A 20000-nucleotide genomic window follows, 5' to 3' on the forward strand; every position below is an offset into this window, starting at 1 on the left:
TTCTATAGCATTAAACTTTTTTCTAGTGTAGTTTATATTATTTTTTGGTCAGTTAAATAAGTGTATTGTGAATTTTGAGTAAAACCTCACCTGCATAGAGCTGGTGAGATAATTCAGTGAGGCCAGCTTAAAGCATTTGATGAGAATTGTGAGAGAGACTCATACTGTCCCTCCCACTTTCTGAAGCTGTTTTATTTTACATTAGAGCAAATATAAAGTGTATTGTAATTTGTAAAAGATACACACTGAAATATACAAAGTATGATACTATTTTTATTAAAATAACAGAAATGTTCAAAACATAATCAAAATTTTTAAAATCACTGCTGCATCCAAATCTAAATGCATTAAAATACAAAGGAGAAAGTGCAAAATTTGAATGTAATAATACTAAAAAGACTCAATCTGAAGTGTAAAATAATATAAAATACAAAGCACAAAGTGTAAGTGTAACAAAACCCTCATGTCATACAGGGAGGGATGGTCACTGCACTACAAAAGAAAATCGGGGGGAGGGGTGTCCGAACAGCGACTGTAGACGGTCGCACCTTCTTAGTGCTCCTGCTGAATATCTAGCAAACCGCCGGTGTAGGATAGCTAACACAGTGCACGAACAATATAAAGGGACCAATTTTACTGGCCTGGTGGATAGAATTTAACAATCTAAGCTAGTCGCTGTTTTCCTTTTTCTTCTTTTAAAGAGCCTGTGTGTTTATAAGATACTACTTATCTTAGTCCTGAATTATCTGGTTCCAGGCATCCCTATTTTTGCGTTATATAAAGTACAGAAAGATTTTGGAAGTATACACACATTGACAGCCTGAAAGAGGCACAGTAACAGCATTAATGCCCTTTTATAATTTTGTATGTTTTCTATGGGGTTTAGGGGGTGGCTCCTAGGGGCACATACTTTTACACTTGAAAAAGGGATATATACTATGTATGTAGCCTCAGTTCCTGAAAGATAAGGGATAGCATTGTGGGTCCCCCCAGCGTGGTCCGTGGCCGGGGCGGGGAGCCGAATGTATACCATAAAATGGCAATAACAGGAACTAAGCATTAAATGAAGGTTTTAAATTGTGAGTTATATGCATTGTAAATCAGGGTTTGTACCATATTTTTATGTGTAGAGAGGGATGTATAACAATTTGGTAAGAGTGTATGTTATTAGCCACTCAGGACATCTTAGATGGAATATATTTTCGGGGATACAATCATTAATCTGTTTAGTCAAGCTCCATAGTTACTAGTTCATAAATTTTAGCTGCTGGTCTATGTGAGATGTGTGTTTATATAGCAACCAGTCCTGACCCATGCATCTTTCTCAATTTTCTAGAAACGAGTAAATTCCTCATATTCTATTTATTTATCATATGATGCAGTCTGATCCTATGTAATCTTTTATTCATGTTATTTGTTGAATATTAACCCCTTTGGTTTTAAACAAGCACCAAAACAGGTCCAAGAGAGATCTGTATTACTGTTTATGGGGACTGAAAATGGAGGACTTTCAATATTAAAGTACAATCATAGTCAGATATGATATGTTTATTTGCTGTATTGTGTTTATCATATAAAATGTCTGTATCACTTTTCCTCAATAAAAAATCTAAAAGAAAAAAAAAAAAAAAAAGAAAAAGAAAATCGGGGAGGTTCTACATAACTATCCTGGGAAGGTGGAGGTGGGGAAGACCCCTACACTACAGAAAAGCATTTTTTAATAAATAAATACAAATTTGCTATAAATTGGATACTGTTTGGGAGGGATCAGGTAGGGATCAGGGAAGTGTAAGGTGGGAGGTTTATCCCTACATTACAATACTATTACCCTTACCAACTAAATAATTAATCCCTTCACTGACAGGAATTTCAGCAGAGTGCAGCTGTAATAAGCAGTCTTTTAATTACCAAAAACAAACAATGGCAAAGCCATGTATGTCTGCTATAGATATGGTTATAGTTTTCATAGATAAATAAAAAAACAAACAAAGGCTATTTTTCTCTGTACTCTGTGATAGCAAAAATGCTAAAAATTCACTGAAACTTTAAGCAAATTTTTCTCTGAAATTCCTGGTAGCGAAGGGGTTAATATAATTGTGAATGTTACTTTGTGAACTTTATGAGGCAGAGGGGGAAAAAGTTCTAACACAAATAGACAACTGCATATTACAGTAAAAAAAAGTAATAAATAAGTTAACCTTTAGTTTGCATGATTTATACAAAATTAAAAAGCACCAGGATATGCAGAGTTAGATTTACCTGCTATTAATTTGCTTATACTGTATTTGGTGAGATACATTTTACATTTGTTTATAGCTCATCATTATTCAAAAACACAGATTTGCTTAGCGTTATATATTATAGTTTTGCATTTATTAAAGGGACATTGTATAGGAAATATTGCATACTCTGATTTGTTAGTGATATATTTTTTGCACTACTGCTGTGGAGCTCTGTGTGTTTAGGGGTTAAACACATAGTAAAAATCCCACTTAAGAAAGAGAACTGAAGCTCCTGTGCAGGACACATCCAATGAGACAACTGGCAGAGGCAGTTGCACAAGCTTCTTTTTAAGGGTTAAACACATAGAACTCCACAGCAAGTGGCACAAAAATAACAAGCAGTAAAAAAATTAATATGTCATTTTTTTCGACTGCAACGTCCCTTTTAAATGGCTCCAAAAGCGATACATTCTTCAGCACTATTTTGTGGTGCTCTAGAGCACAACACTTAAAGGGACAGACTACTCCAGAATTTTTATTGTTTTAAAATATTCCCCAGTTTTGCATAACCAACACGATTATATTAGTATACTTTTTTACCTCTGTGATTACCGTGTATCTAAGCCTCTGCAGACTGCCCCTTTATTTTAGTTCTTTTGACAGACATGCATTTTAGCCAATCAGTGCTGACTCATAAATAACTCCACAGGGGTGAGCTCAATATTATATATATATATATATATGGCACACATGAACTAATGCCATCTAGCTGTGAAAAACTATCAAATGCTTTCAGATAAGAGGCGGCCTTCAAGGGCTTATAAATTAGCATGAGCCTACCTAAGTTACACAATGCTGCAAGAGCACAGCACTGTTTGAAGACAACAGTCTGGGGAGTAGTGATACAAAGCGCAAGTGCTAGCCATTCCTGCATGTGTCCTAGTCATTCGGCAGACGTTCTGCATATGACATCTCGTCTCACAGCATGTCCTGCCTTGGGGTCCACTTGTAGTACCATATTGAGCTTTATTTTTAGCGCACTAAAGATAATGCACACTGCACTTGGTTGTACTCCACTTGTAATCTAGCCCAGAATGTTTAACAATATACAGTGACAATCTGTGCAGTAAACTTTCATCATTTATATTGCCTGCTTCTCCTTTAATTTAAATCTGAAAACTGTAGTTTTTCCAGTGTCCCCAGAGAGGCTGGATTCCCTTCTACATGCTACATGATACTGTTTGATATACGAAGCAGTTCACTTACTGTATATAGGTCCCTAATTGGCCTCAACAAAGGACATAAAAAAACAACCCTCATAGGTGTTTAAAAAGAGTAAGACTGCAAAATAACCCAAAGTTCTAAGTTTATTTATTTTAGTTTACTGTTATGACTTTGTATTACTCCATTTGTCATGTGATGTTACAAACTAAAATATTAGCATGATTGCTCCCTTGTCATTGAATATAGAATACCTTTGCTGCACCTGTAAGATGCATTGTATCTACTCATATTTTTACACAGACCATCTTAATACGCATGCAATGTACATGGATGCCATACATTAAAGGGGCAGCAAGGCATATTTGGAATACAGTATACTTATATTAGGCAAAATACTTCTATTAAATGTGATTTCTGTTTCTAGGTGCATATGTACATAGGCCGCACATGCTCAGTGCATCGACGTTCAAACACTGTCCCTATTCAAAATATTAGGTCTATGAAGCAAACTGAGACATTACCAACACAATGCATTGCCAACAAGTAGAATTGGTATTTGAATGTTGGTGTACAGAGAATTGCAGCATATGTAAATACGCTCTTGAAACCAACAGCTTTCCCTAGAAGCATATGTGTAATGCAAACATGATTTTATTCAGAACTGAAACACACTCAAGCACATTTTCATTTGACTATTATGTCCCTTTAACATAATTACTGAAGGCCTATCAGGCTAAAAAGTGTATCTTCTTCTTTAAACAGGGTAAGTTTTGCTTTATTGCACTTTTCAGCCTTGAAACCACATAAAAACAGGAGCCAACAAAAGCCAATTGTTGTAAATAGAAGCAGAACAATATTAACTTTATTAAGAGATTCTGTTTCTCTTGTTAAAGGGATAGGAAAGTTAAAATTAAACTTGCATTAACATATAAGTGTACTAGACTATTACTGGGGAAATGTTACTGAGTAACTAGACTATTACTGGGTATATGTTACAGAGTAATAAGTGTACTAGACTATTACTGGGGACATGTTACAGAGTAATAAGTGTACTAGACTATTACTGGGGACATGTTACAGAGTAATAAGTGTACTAGACTATTACTGGGGATATGTTACTGAGTAATAAGTGTACTAAACTATTACTGGGTATATGTTACTGAGTAATACGTGTACTAGACTATTACTGGGTATATGTTACAGAGTAATAAGTGTACTAGACTATTACTGGGTATATGTTACAGAGTAATAAGTGTACTAGACAATTACTGGGGACATGTTACAGAGTAATAAGTGTACTAGACAATTACTGGGGACATGTTAATGAGTAATAAGTGTACTAGACTATTACTGGGGATATGTTACTGAGTAATAAGTGTACTAGACTATTACTGGGGATATGTTACAGAGTAATAAGTGTACTAGACTATTACTGGGGACATGTTACAGAGTAATAAGTGTACTAGACTATTACTGGGGACATGATACTGAGTAATAAGTGTACTAGACTATTACTGGGGATATGTTACTGAGTAATAAGTGTACTAGACTATTACTGGGGACATGATACTGAGTAATAAGTGTACTAGACTATTACTGGGGACATGTTACAGAGTAATAAGTGTACTAGACTATTACTGGGGACATGTTACAGAGTAATAAGTGTACTAGACTATTACTGGGGACATGTTACAGAGTAATAAGTGTACTAGACTATTACTGGGGATATGTTACTGAGTAATAAGTGTACTAGACTATTACTGGGGATATGTTACAGAGTAATAAGTGTACTAGACTATTACTGGGGACATGTTACAGAGTAATAAGTGTACTAGACTATTACTGGGGACATGTTACAGAGTAATAAGTGTACTAGACTATTACTGGGGATATGTTACTGAGTAATAAGTGTACTAGACTATTACTGGGGATATGTTACAGAGTAATAAGTGTACTAGACTATTACTGGGTATATGTTACAGAGTAATAAGTGTACTAGACTATTACTGGGGACATGATACTGAGTAATAAGTGTACTAAACTATTACTGGGTATATGTTACTGAGTAATACGTGTACTAGACTATTACTCGGGAAATGTTACTGAGTAACTAGACTATTACTGGGCATATGTTACAGAGTAATAAGTGTACTAGACTATTACTGGGGACATGATACTGAGTAATAAGTGTACTAGACTATTACTGGGGACATGATACTGAGTAATAAGTGTACTAGACTATTACTGGGGAAATGTTACTGAGTAACTAGACTATTACTGGGTATATGTTACAGAGTAATAAGTGTACTAGACCAGTGGTTCTCAACCAAAGTGAGCTCAAGGCCCGGTAAATTTTAGCTAGACATGTCCAGGGCCCGGTAGTTGTATATATGTGTATATATATATAAGTGAGCAGCAGGGGCGGACTGATCAGCCAAGCAAATAGGACCTGGGCCGAACTACCAGCAAGTAAGGGGGCCCACAAATGGCATCTTCACAGATCCTGGTGCATTCTTTAAGCTGGAGTTTTCAATTGCCCTATCAGTAACTAAGTAAGTAAGTGTGGGTTTAGTGGGGGCCCTGGCGGGGGTCTGTAGCTGTGAGGGCCATGGAGTGTGGGGTCTGGCCCTGGAGGTTGGGGGGCCTGATGGGGGCAGGTCAGGGAGGCTACCATGTTCATTTGCATAAAATGTAATACATTTTGGTCAGTGTGAGACAGTCTTCCTGGGGCCTTGATTGGTCTGTCTGCCCCTGGTGTGCAGTGGGGTAAGAGTGGGGGCATGACAGTTCGGGGCCCACCAGCAGGGCTATCACGGCCCGGTACTGGGCCACGGCCCGGCTGTTGAGAAACCAGGTACTAGACTATTATTGGGGACATGATACTGAGTAATAAGTGTACTAGACTATTACTGGGGACCTGATACTAAGTAACTAGACTATTACTGGGTATATGTTACTGAGTAATAAGTGTACTAGACTATTACTGGGTATATGTTACTGAGTAATAAGTGTACTAGACTATTACTGGGTATATGTTACAGAGTAATAGGTGTACTAGACTATTACTGGGTATATGTTACAGAGTAATAGGTGTACTAGACTATTACTGGTGATATTTTAAAGAGTAATATGTGTACTAGACTATTATTGGGAACATGTTACAGAGTAATAAGTGTACTAGACTATTACTGGGGATATGTTAAAGAGTAATAAGTGTACTAAACTATTACTGGGGACATGTTACAGAGTAATAAGTGTACTAGACTATTACTGGGGACATGTTACTGAGTAATAAGTGTACTAGACTATTACTGGGGATATGTTACTGAGTAATAAGTGTACTAGACTATTACTGGGGATAAGTTACAGAGTAATAAGTATACTAGACTATTACTGGGGATATGTTACTGAGTAATACGTGTACTAGACTATTACTGGGGACATGATGCTGAGTAATAAGTGTACTAGACTATTACTGGGTATATGTTACAGAGTAATAAGTGTACTAGACTATTACTGGGGATATGTTACTGAGTAATACGTGTACTAGACTATTACTGGGGACATGATGCTGAGTAATACGTGTACTAGACTATTACTGGGTATATGTTACAGAGTAATAAGTGTACTAGACTATTACTGGGTATATGTTACAGAGTAATATGTGTACTAGACTACTACTGGGTATATGTTACAGAGTAATAAGTGTACTAGACAATTACTGGTGACATGATACTGAGTAATACGTGTACTAGACTATTACTGGGGACATGTTACAGAGTAATACGTGTACTAGACTATTACTGGGGACATGATACTGAGTAACTAGACTATTACTGGGTATATGTTACAGAGTAATAAGTGTACTAGACTACTACTGGGGAAATGTTACAGAGTAATAAGTGTATTAGACTATTACTGGGTATATGTTACAGAGTAATAAGTGTACTAGACTATTACTGGGGACATGATACTGAGTAATAAGTGTACTAGACTATTACTGGGTATATGTTACTGAGTAATAAGTGTACTAGACTATTACTGGGTATATATTACAGAGTAATAAGTGTACTAGACTATTACTGGGGAAATGTTACAGAGAAATAAGTGTACTAGACTATTACTGGGGACCTGATACTAAGTAACTAGACTATTACTGGGTATATGTTACTGAGTAATAAGTGTACTAGACTATTACTGGGGAAATGTTACAGAGAAATAAGTGTACTAGACTATTACTGGGGACCTGATACTAAGTAACTAGACTATTACTGGGTATATGTTACTGAGTAATAAGTGTACTAGACTATTACTGGGTATATGTTACTGAGTAATAAGTGTACTAGACTATTACTGGGGATATGTTACAGAGTAATAAGTGTACTAGACTATTACTGGTGATATTTTAAAGAGTAATATGTGTACTAGACTATTATTGGGAACATGTTACAGAGTAATAAGTGTACTAGACTATTACTGGGGATATGTTAAAGAGTAATAAGTGTACTAAACTATTACTGGGGACATGTTACAGAGTAATAAGTGTACTAGACTATTACTGGGGACATGTTACAGAATAATAAGTGTACCAGACAACTACTGGGGATGTTACTGAGTAATAAGTGTACTAGACTATTACTGGGGACATGTTACTGAGTAATAAGTGTACTAGACTATTAATGGAGACATGTTACAGAGTAATAAGTGTACTAGACTATTACTGGGGACATGTTACAGAGTAATATGTGTACTAGACTATTACTGGGGACATGTTACAGTACTTGACTATTACTAGGATATGTTACAGAGTAATATGTGTACTAGACTATTACTGGGGACATGTTACAGTACTTGACTATTACTAGAATATGTTACAGAGTAATATGTGTACAAGACGGATTACTGGGGACATGTTACAGAGTAATAAGTGTACTAGACGATTACTGGGGACATGTTACAGAGTAATAAGTGTACTAGACTATTACTAGGACATGTTACAGAGTAATAAGTGTACTAGACTATTACTGGGAAAATGTTACAGAGTAATAACTGTACTAGACAATTACTGGGGACATGTTACAGAGTAATAAGTGTACTAGACTATTACTGGGTATATGTTACAGAGTAATAAGTGTACTAGACTATTACTGGGGACATGATACTGAGTAATAAGTGTACTAGACTATTACTGGGTATATGTTACTGAGTAATAAGTGTACTAGACTATTACTGGGTATATATTACAGAGTAATAAGTGTACTAGACTATTACTGGGGAAATGTTACAGAGAAATAAGTGTACTAGACTATTACTGGGGACCTGATACTAAGTAACTAGACTATTACTGGGTATATGTTACTGAGTAATAAGTGTACTAGACTATTACTGGGGAAATGTTACAGAGAAATAAGTGTACTAGACTATTACTGGGGACCTGATACTAAGTAACTAGACTATTACTGGGTATATGTTACTGAGTAATAAGTGTACTAGACTATTACTGGGTATATGTTACTGAGTAATAAGTGTACTAGACTATTACTGGGGATATGTTACAGAGTAATAAGTGTACTAGACTATTACTGGTGATATTTTAAAGAGTAATATGTGTACTAGACTATTATTGGGAACATGTTACAGAGTAATAAGTGTACTAGACTATTACTGGGGATATGTTAAAGAGTAATAAGTGTACTAAACTATTACTGGGGACATGTTACAGAGTAATAAGTGTACTAGACTATTACTGGGGACATGTTACAGAGTAATAAGTGTACCAGACAACTACTGGGGATGTTACTGAGTAATAAGTGTACTAGACTATTACTGGGGACATGTTACTGAGTAATAAGTGTACTAGACTATTAATGGAGACATGTTACAGAGTAATAAGTGTACTAGACTATTACTGGGGACATGTTACAGAGTAATATGTGTACTAGACTATTACTGGGGACATGTTACAGTACTTGACTATTACTAGGATATGTTACAGAGTAATATGTGTACTAGACTATTACTGGGGACATGTTACAGTACTTGACTATTACTAGAATATGTTACAGAGTAATATGTGTACAAGACGGATTACTGGGGACATGTTACAGAGTAATAAGTGTACTAGACTATTACTGGGGACATGTTACAGAGTAATAAGTGTACTAGACTATTACTAGGACATGTTACAGAGTAATAAGTGTACTAGACTATTACTGGGAAAATGTTACAGAGTAATAACTGTACTAGACAATTACTGGGGACATGTTACAGAGTAATAAGTGTACTAGACTATTGCTGGGGACATGTTACAGAGTAATAAGTGTACTAGACTATTACTGGGACATGTTACCGAGTAATAAGTGTACTAGACTATTACTGGGGACATGTTATTGAGTAATAAGTGTACTAGACAATTACTGGGGACATGTTACAGAGTAATAAGTGTACTAGACAATTACTGGGGACATGTTACTGAGTAATAAGTGTACTAGACTATTACTGGGGACATGCTACAGAGGAATAAGTGTACTAGACAATTACTGGGGACATGTTACTGAATAATAAGTGTACTAGACAATTACTGGGGACATGTTACAGAGTAATAAGTGTACTAGACAATTACTGGGGACATGTTACAGAGTAATAAATGTACTAGACAATTACTGGGGACATGTTACTGAGTAATAAGTGTACTAGACAATTACTGGGGACATGTTACTGAGTAATGAGTGTACTAGACAATTACTGGGGACATGTTACTGAGTAATAAGTGTACTAGACTATTACTGGGTATATGTTACAGAGTAATAAGTGCACTAGACTATTACGGGGGACATGATACTGAGTAACTAGACTATTACTGGGTATATGTTACAGAGTAATAAGTGTACTAGACTAATACTGGGGACATGTTACAGAGTAATAAGTGTACTAGACTACTGGGTATATGTTACTGAGTAATAAGTGTATTAGACTATTACTGGGTATATGTTACAGAGTAATAGGTGTACTAGACTATTACTGGGTATATGTTACAGAGTAATAAGTGTACTAGACTAATACTGGGGACATGTTACAGAGTAATAAGTGTATTAGACTATTACTGGGTATATGTTACAGAGTAATATGTGTACTAGACTATTACTGGGGATATGTTACTGAGTAACTAGACTATTAGTGGGTAAATGTTACTGAGTAATAAGTGTACTAGACTATTACTGGGTATATGTTACAGAGTAATAAGTGTACTAGACTATTACTGGGGATATGTTACAGAGTAATAAGTGTACTAGACTATTACTGGTGATATGTTAAAGAGTAATAAGTGAACTAGACTATTACTGGGGACATGTTACTGAGTAATAACTGTACTAGACTATTACTGGGGACATGTTACAGAGTAATAAGTGTACCAGACAACTGCTGGGGACATGTTACTGAGTAATAAGTGTACTAGACTATTACTGGGGACATGTTACTGAGTAATAAGTGTACTAGACTATTACTGGAGACATGTTACAGAGTAATAAGTGTACTAGACTATTACTGGGGACATGTTACAGAGTAAATTGTGTACTAGACTATTACTGGGGACATGTTACAGAGTAATAAGTGTACTAGACTATTACTGGGGACATGTTACAGAGTAATATGTGTACTAGACTATTACTGGGGACATGTTACAGAGTAATAAATGTACTTGACAATTACTAGGATATGTTACAGAGTAATAAGTGTACTAGACTATTACTGGGAACATGTTACAGAGTAATAAGTGTATTAAGTAGATTATTACTAGAATATGTTACAGAGTAATATGTGTACAAGACGGATTACTGGGGACATGTTACAGAGTAATAAGTGTACTAGACTATTACTGGGGACATGTTACAGAGTTATAAGTGTACTAGACAATTACTGGGGACATGTTACAGAGTAATAAGTGTACTAGACAATAACTGGGGACACGTTACAGAGTAATAACTGTACTAGACAATTACTGGGGACATGTTACAGAGTAATAGGTGTACTAGACAATTACTGGGGACATGTTACAGAGTAATAAGTGTACTAGACAATTACTGGGGACATGTTACTGAGTAATAAGTGTACTAGACTATTACTGTGGACATGTTACTGAGTAATAAGTGTACTAGACTATTACTGTGGACATGTTACTGAGTAATAAGTGTACTAGACTATTACTGGGGACATGTTACAGAGTAATAAGTGTACTAGACTATTACTAGGACATGTTACAGAGTAATAAGTGTACTAGACTATTACTGGGAAAATGTTACAGAGTAATAACTGTACTAGACAATTACTGGGGACATGTTACAGAGTAATAAGTGTACTAGACTATTGCTGGGGACATGTTACAGAGTAATAAGTGTACTAGACTATTACTGGGACATGTTACCGAGTAATAAGTGTACTAGACTATTACTGGGGACATGTTATTGAGTAATAAGTGTACTAGACAATTACTGGGGACATGTTACAGAGTAATAAGTGTACTAGACAATTACTGGGGACATGTTACTGAGTAATAAGTGTACTAGACTATTACTGGGGACATGCTACAGAGGAATAAGTGTACTAGACAATTACTGGGGACATGTTACTGAATAATAAGTGTACTAGACAATTACTGGGGACATGTTACAGAGTAATAAGTGTACTAGACAATTACTGGGGACATGTTACAGAGTAATAAATGTACTAGACAATTACTGGGGACATGTTACTGAGTAATAAGTGTACTAGACAATTACTGGGGACATGTTACTGAGTAATGAGTGTACTAGACAATTACTGGGGACATGTTACTGAGTAATAAGTGTACTAGACTATTACTGGGTATATGTTACAGAGTAATAAGTGCACTAGACTATTACGGGGGACATGATACTGAGTAACTAGACTATTACTGGGTATATGTTACAGAGTAATAAGTGTACTAGACTAATACTGGGGACATGTTACAGAGTAATAAGTGTACTAGACTACTGGGTATATGTTACTGAGTAATAAGTGTATTAGACTATTACTGGGTATATGTTACAGAGTAATAGGTGTACTAGACTATTACTGGGTATATGTTACAGAGTAATAAGTGTACTAGACTAATACTGGGGACATGTTACAGAGTAATAAGTGTATTAGACTATTACTGGGTATATGTTACAGAGTAATATGTGTACTAGACTATTACTGGGGATATGTTACTGAGTAACTAGACTATTAGTGGGTAAATGTTACTGAGTAATAAGTGTACTAGACTATTACTGGGTATATGTTACAGAGTAATAAGTGTACTAGACTATTACTGGGGATATGTTACAGAGTAATAAGTGTACTAGACTATTACTGGTGATATGTTAAAGAGTAATAAGTGAACTAGACTATTACTGGGGACATGTTACTGAGTAATAACTGTACTAGACTATTACTGGGGACATGTTACAGAGTAATAAGTGTACCAGACAACTGCTGGGGACATGTTACTGAGTAATAAGTGTACTAGACTATTACTGGGGACATGTTACTGAGTAATAAGTGTACTAGACTATTACTGGAGACATGTTACAGAGTAATAAGTGTACTAGACTATTACTGGGGACATGTTACAGAGTAAATTGTGTACTAGACTATTACTGGGGACATGTTACAGAGTAATAAGTGTACTAGACTATTACTGGGGACATGTTACAGAGTAATATGTGTACTAGACTATTACTGGGGACATGTTACAGAGTAATAAATGTACTTGACAATTACTAGGATATGTTACAGAGTAATAAGTGTACTAGACTATTACTGGGAACATGTTACAGAGTAATAAGTGTATTAACTAGATTATTACTAGAATATGTTACAGAGTAATATGTGTACAAGACGGATTACTGGGGACATGTTACAGAGTAATAAGTGTACTAGACTATTACTGGGGACATGTTACAGAGTTATAAGTGTACTAGACAATTACTGGGGACATGTTACAGAGTAATAAGTGTACTAGACAATAACTGGGGACACGTTACAGAGTAATAACTGTACTAGACAATTACTGGGGACATGTTACAGAGTAATAGGTGTACTAGACAATTACTGGGGACATGTTACAGAGTAATAAGTGTACTAGACAATTACTGGGGACATGTTACTGAGTAATAAGTGTACTAGACTATTACTGTGGACATGTTACTGAGTAATAAGTGTACTAGACTATTACTGTGGACATGTTACTGAGTAATAAGTGTACTAGACAATTACTGGGGACATGTTACTGAGTAATAAGTGTACTAGACTATTACTGTGGACATGTTACTGAGTAATAAGTGTACTAGACTATTACTGTGGACATGTTACTGAGTAATACGTGTACTAGACTATTACTAGGATATGTTACAGAGTAATAAGTGTACTAGACTATTACTGGGGACATGTTACTGAGTAATAAGTGCACTAGACAATTACTGGGGACATGTTACTGAGTAATAAGTGTACTACACAATTACTGGGGACATGTTACTGAGTAATACGTGTACTAGACTATTACTGGGAAACTGTTACAGAGTAATAAGTGTACTAGACTATTACTGGGGACATGTTACTGAGTAATAAGTGTACTCGACTATTACTGTGGACATGTTACTGAGTGATAAGTGTACTAGACTATTACTGGGGACATGTTACTGAGTAATAAGTGTACTAGACTATTACTGGGGACATGTTACTGAGTAATAAGTGTACTAGACAATTACTGGGGACATGTTACAGAGTAATAAGTGTACTAGACTATTACTGGGGACATGTTACAGAGTTATAAGTGTACTAGACAATTACTGGGGACATGTTACAGAGTAATAAGTGTACTAGACAATTACTGGGGACATGTTACAGAGTAATAACTGTACTAGACAATTACTGGGGACATGTTACAGAGTAATAAGTGTACTAGACAATTACTGGGGACATGTTACTGAGTAATAAGTGTACTAGACAATTACTGGGGACATGTTACTGAGTAATACGTGTACTAGACTATTACTGGGAAATTGTTACAGAGTAATAAGTGTACTAGACTATTACTGGGGACATGTTACAGAGTAATAAGTGTACTAGACAATTACTGGGGACATGTTACAGAGTAATAAGTGTACTAGACTATTACTGGGGACATGATACTGAGTTATAAGTGTACTAGACTATTACTGGGGACATGTTACAGAGTAATAAGTGTACTAGACTATTACTAGGATATGTTACAGAGTAATAAGTGTACTAGATTATTACTAGAATATGTTACAGAGTAATAAGTGTACTAGACTATTACTGGGGACATGTTACAGAGTAATAAGTGTACTAGACAATTACTGGGGACATGTTACTGAGTAATAAGTGAAGTAGACAATTACTGGGGACATGTTACAGAGTAATAAGTGTACTAGACAATTACTGGGGACATGTTACTGAGTAATAAGTGTACTAGACAATTACTGGGGACATGTTACAGAGTAATAAGTGTACTAGACTATTACTGGGGACATGTTACAGAGTTATAAGTGTACTAGACAATTACTGGGGACATGTTACAGAGTAATAAGTGTACTAGACAATTACTGGGGACATGTTACAGAGTAATAACTGTACTAGACAATTACTGGGGACATGTTACAGAGTAATAACTGTACTAGACAATTACTGGGGACATGTTACAGAGTAATAAGTGTACTAGACAATTACTGTGGACATGTTACTGAGTAAATAAGTGTACTAGACTATTACTGTGGACATGTTACTGAGTAATAAGTGTACTAGACTATTACTGGGGACATATTACTGAGTAATAAGTGTACTAGACTATTACTGTGGACATGTTACTGAGTAATAAGTGTACTAGACAATTACTGGGGACATGTTACTGAGTAATAAGTGTACTAGACAATTACTGTGGACATGTTACTGAGTAATAAGTGTACTAGACTATTACTGTGGACATGTTACTGAGTAATAAGTGTACTAGACTATTACTAGGATATGTTACAGAGTAATAAGTGTACTAAACTATTACTGTGGACATGTTACTGAGTAATAAGTGTACTAGACTATTACTGTGGACATGTTACAGAGTAATAAGTGTACTAGACTATTACTAGGATATGTTACAGAGTAATAAGTGTACTAAACTATTACTGGGGACATGTTACTGAGTAATAAGTGTACTAGACAATTACTGGGGACATGTTACTGAGTAATATGTGTACTAGACAATTACTGGGAAATTGTTACAGAGTAATAAGTGTACTAGACTATTACTGGGGACATGTTACTGAGTAATAAGTGTACTAGACTATTACTGTGGGCATGTTACTGAGTAATAAGTGTACTAGACTATTACTGGGGACATGTTACTGAGTAATAAGTGTACTAGACTATTACTGTGGACATGTTACTGAGTAATAAGTGTACTAGACTATTACTGTGGACATGTTACTGAGTAATAAGTGTACTAGACTATTACTGTGGACATGTTACAGAGTAATAAGTGTACTAGACTATTACTAGGATATGTTACAGAGTAATAAGTGTACTAAACTATTACTGGGGACATGTTACTGAGTAATAAGTGCACTAGACAATTACTGGGGACATGTTACTGAGTAATAAGTGTACTAGACAATTACTGGGGACATGTTACTGAGTAATACGTGTACTAGACAATTACTGGGAAATTGTTACAGAGTAATAAGTGTACTAGACTATTACTGGGGACATGTTACTGAGTAATAAGTGTACTAGACTATTACTGTGGGCATGTTACTGAGTAATAAGTGTACTAGACTATTACTGGGGACATGTTACTGAGTAATAAGTGTACTAGACTATTACTGTGGACATGTTACTGAGTAATAAGTGTACTAGACAATTACTGGGGACATGTTACTGAGTAATAAGTGTACTAGACAATTACTGGGGACATGTTACTGAGTAATACGTGTACTAGACTATTACTGGGAAATTGTTACAGAGTAATAAGTGTACTAGACTATTACTGGGGACATGTTACTGAGTAATAAGTGTACTAGACTATTACTGTGGACATGTTACTGAGTAATAAGTGTACTAGACAATTACTGGGGACATGTTACTGAGTAATACGTGTACTAGACTATTACTGGGAAATTGTTACAGAGTAATAAGTGTACTAGACTATTACTGGGGACATGTTACTGAGTAATAAGTGTACTAGACTATTACTGTGGATATGTTAATGAGTAATAAGTGCACTAGACAATTACTGGGGACATGTTACTGAGTAATAAGTGTACTAGACAATTACTGGGGACATGTTACTGAGTAATACGTGTACTAGACTATTACTGGGAAATTGTTACAGAGTAATAAGTGTACTAGACTATTACAGGGGACATGTTACTGAGTAATAAGTGTACTAGACTATTACTGTGGACATGTTACTGAGTAATAAGTGTACTAGACTATTACTGGGGACATGTTACTGAGTAATAAGTGTACTAGACTATTACTGTGGACATGTTACTGAGTAATAAGTGTACTAGACAATTACTGGGGACATGTTACTGAGTAATAAGTGTACTAGACAATTACTGGGGACATGTTACTGAGTAATACGTGTACTAGACTATTACTGGGAAATTGTTACAGAGTAATAAGTGTACTAGACTATTACTGGGGACATGTTACTGAGTAATAAGTGTACTAGACTATTACTGGGGACATGTTACTGAGTAATAAGTGTACTAGACAATTATTGGGGACATGTTACTGAGTAATAAGTGTACTAGACAATTACTGGGGACATGTTACTGAGTAATACGTGTACTAGACAATTACTGGGGACATGTTACTGAGTAATAAGTGTACTAGACAATTACTGGGGACATGTTACTGAGTAATAAGTGTACTAGACTATTACTGGGGACATGTTACTGAGTAATACGTGTACTAGACAATTACTGGGGACATGTTACTGAGTAATACGTGTACTAGACAATTACTGGGGACATGTTACTGAGTAATAAGTGTACTAGACAATTACTGGGGACATGTTACTGAGTAATACGTGTACTAGACAATTACTGGGAAATTGTTACAGAGTAATAAGTGTACTAGACTATTACTGGGGAATTGTTACAGAGTAATAAGTGTACTAGACTATTACTGGGAAATTGTTACAGAGTAATAAGTGTACTAGACTATTACTGGGAAATTGTTACAGAGTAATAAGTGTACTCGACTATTACTGGGAAATTGTTACAGAGTAATAAGTGTACTAGACTATTACTGGGAAATTGTTACAGAGTAATAAGTGTACTCGACTATTACTGGGAAATTGTTACAGAGTAATAAGTGTACTAGTCTATTACTGGGGACATGATACTGAGTAATAAGTGTACTAGACTATTACTGGGGATATGTTACAGAGTAATAAGTGTACTAGACAATTACTGGGGACATGTGACTGAGTAATACGTGTACTAGACTATTACTGGGGACATGTTACTGAGTAATAAGTGTACTAGACAATTACTGGGGACATGTTACTGAGTAATAAGTGTACTAGACAATTACTGGGGACATGTTACTGAGTAATACGTGTACTAGACTATTACTGGGGACATGTTACAGAGTAATAAGTGTACTAGACTATTACTGGGAAATTGTTACAGAGTAATAAGTGTACTCGACTATTACTGGGAAATTGTTACAGAGTAATAAGTGTACTAGACTATTACTGGGGACATGATACTGAGTAATAAGTGTACTAGACTATTACTGGGGATATGTTACAGAGTAATAAGTGTACTAGACAATTACTGGGGACATGTGACTGAGTAATACGTGTACTAGACTATTACTGGGGACATGTTACTGAGTAATAAGTGTACTAGACAATTACTGGGGACATGTTACTGAGTAATAAGTGTACTAGACAATTACTGGGGACATGTTACTGAGTAATACGTGTACTAGACTATTACTGGGGACATGTTACAGAGTAATAAGTGTACTAGACTATTACTGGGGACATGTTACAGAGTAATAAGTGTACTAGACTATTACTGGGGACATGTTACTGAGTAATACGTGTACTAGACAATTACTGGGGACATGTTACAGAGTAATACGTGTACTAGACTATTACTGGGAAATTGTTACAGAGTAATAAGTGTACTAGAGTGACTATTACTGGGGAAATGTTACAGAGTAATAAGTGTAATGTTACTAAAGTGCTAGCAGGCACACAACATGATGGAGCAATATGAGATGTCATTACTGGGGTATCGTCGGGGGCAATAGGTGAACCTGAGCATTATAATGAGTTATAGCATTAGCCGTTACACACTTTCCTGTACCCTACAGAATTCTCAAGCACACTGACGGCTACAACATATTGCAGTAACCTTATCGGTACCTCGCTATCTCCTCTCTCCGCCATATCCCCGGTGCTCCCCCCGCCCCCCTGCTCTGTCTCCGGGTCTGGGGGAAGGTACAGTCCGTACTACTAGACCCTCCCCTCATACCCGGAAGTGGCTTTGTAAAACCCGGAACTGTTATCGCGCGACACCGGAAGCTTTTCGTGACTGTGCAGCTGAATCTACAACAAGAGCCGCAAACGTTTGATTGCGGCTGGCGCTATGCAGGTCAGGAGGGGGCTGTATAATACCGTGTGACCGGCAGCTTGTATCCTGTTTGCTCCACCATACAATACTATTGTCCTTGCTAGAGAGCTTGTAGTATAGTGACACAGGGAGCAATCCTGCCCTGGGCTCAGTTTTATAGGCTTTGTCTATATATAGGATCTTGTTATAATGTTTCACTGAAGGTTGTAGTACACAAGTGACAGCTAACTTGTTATAGAGTATAATATTAACTACTGATCCTAGAAGTTTGTGTATTAAACCCTATTCCCATGCAAAGGGGTTAGAGACATAAAAAACACATTTCTACTTTCATTAATTAGAAAATACAATTTTAAACCACTTTCTAATGTACTTCTATTATCTAATGTGTTCATTTTCTTGATATTCTTTGCTGAAAAGCATACCTAGATAGGCTGCATAGCTGCTGATTGGTGGCTGCACAGATGTCTCATGGATTTCAACAAAGGATGTCTAAAGAATGAAGCAAATTAGATAATAGAAGTAAATTGTTGTTTAAAATTGTATTCTCTACCTGAATCATGAAATATTTTTGGGGGGTTTAGTGCCCCTTTAAATACATAGTGTATAGTAAAGCTGGTTTCAATCAGACACTCCAACAGTTGGTCTTAAGCAAACACACATAGTTAAAGGGCCATAATAGTAAAAAAATGACTTGTTCTTATTTGTTAAAGCATTTCATTTTAAGGTTTTTGACCCTACACTACTGCATAGTGATTGAATAAACAATAGTAGTGCCTCTTAGGACATGCAGAGCACTGCTGGTCCCAAGCGGAAACCACCACTTAACCAATTTGCAGGGGTTAAATACACAGTAGTATAGGGACGGGTCGAAGGTCTTCAA

At 36.0% G+C, this 20000-nt stretch overlaps 2 protein-coding genes across 6 annotated transcripts in view; one reads left to right on the top strand and one right to left on the bottom strand.

Moving 5' to 3' along the window:
* The window catches only part of SZT2 (SZT2 subunit of KICSTOR complex), a 482374-nt gene extending 463401 nt beyond the window's left edge, over positions 1-18973 (bottom strand). For all 5 annotated transcript variants that reach the window (XM_053693604.1, XM_053693601.1, XM_053693602.1 and 2 more), the window contains exon 1: positions 18910-18973. In XM_053693604.1, the coding sequence (XP_053549579.1) occupies positions 18910-18933 (24 nt within the window). In that variant the 5' untranslated portion in view covers positions 18934-18973. The remainder of the gene's footprint in view (positions 1-18909) is intronic.
* A 58-nt stretch (positions 18974-19031) lies between these two features.
* The window catches only part of MED8 (mediator complex subunit 8), a 42278-nt gene continuing 41309 nt past the window's right edge, over positions 19032-20000 (top strand). The window contains exon 1 of the mRNA XM_053693605.1: positions 19032-19138. Coding sequence (XP_053549580.1) covers positions 19133-19138 — 6 coding nt within the window. The 5' untranslated portion in view covers positions 19032-19132. The remainder of the gene's footprint in view (positions 19139-20000) is intronic.

The sequence above is a fragment of the Bombina bombina genome, chromosome 10, assembly GCF_027579735.1.
Source record: "Bombina bombina isolate aBomBom1 chromosome 10, aBomBom1.pri, whole genome shotgun sequence".
Taxonomy (NCBI): domain Eukaryota; kingdom Metazoa; phylum Chordata; class Amphibia; order Anura; family Bombinatoridae; genus Bombina; species Bombina bombina.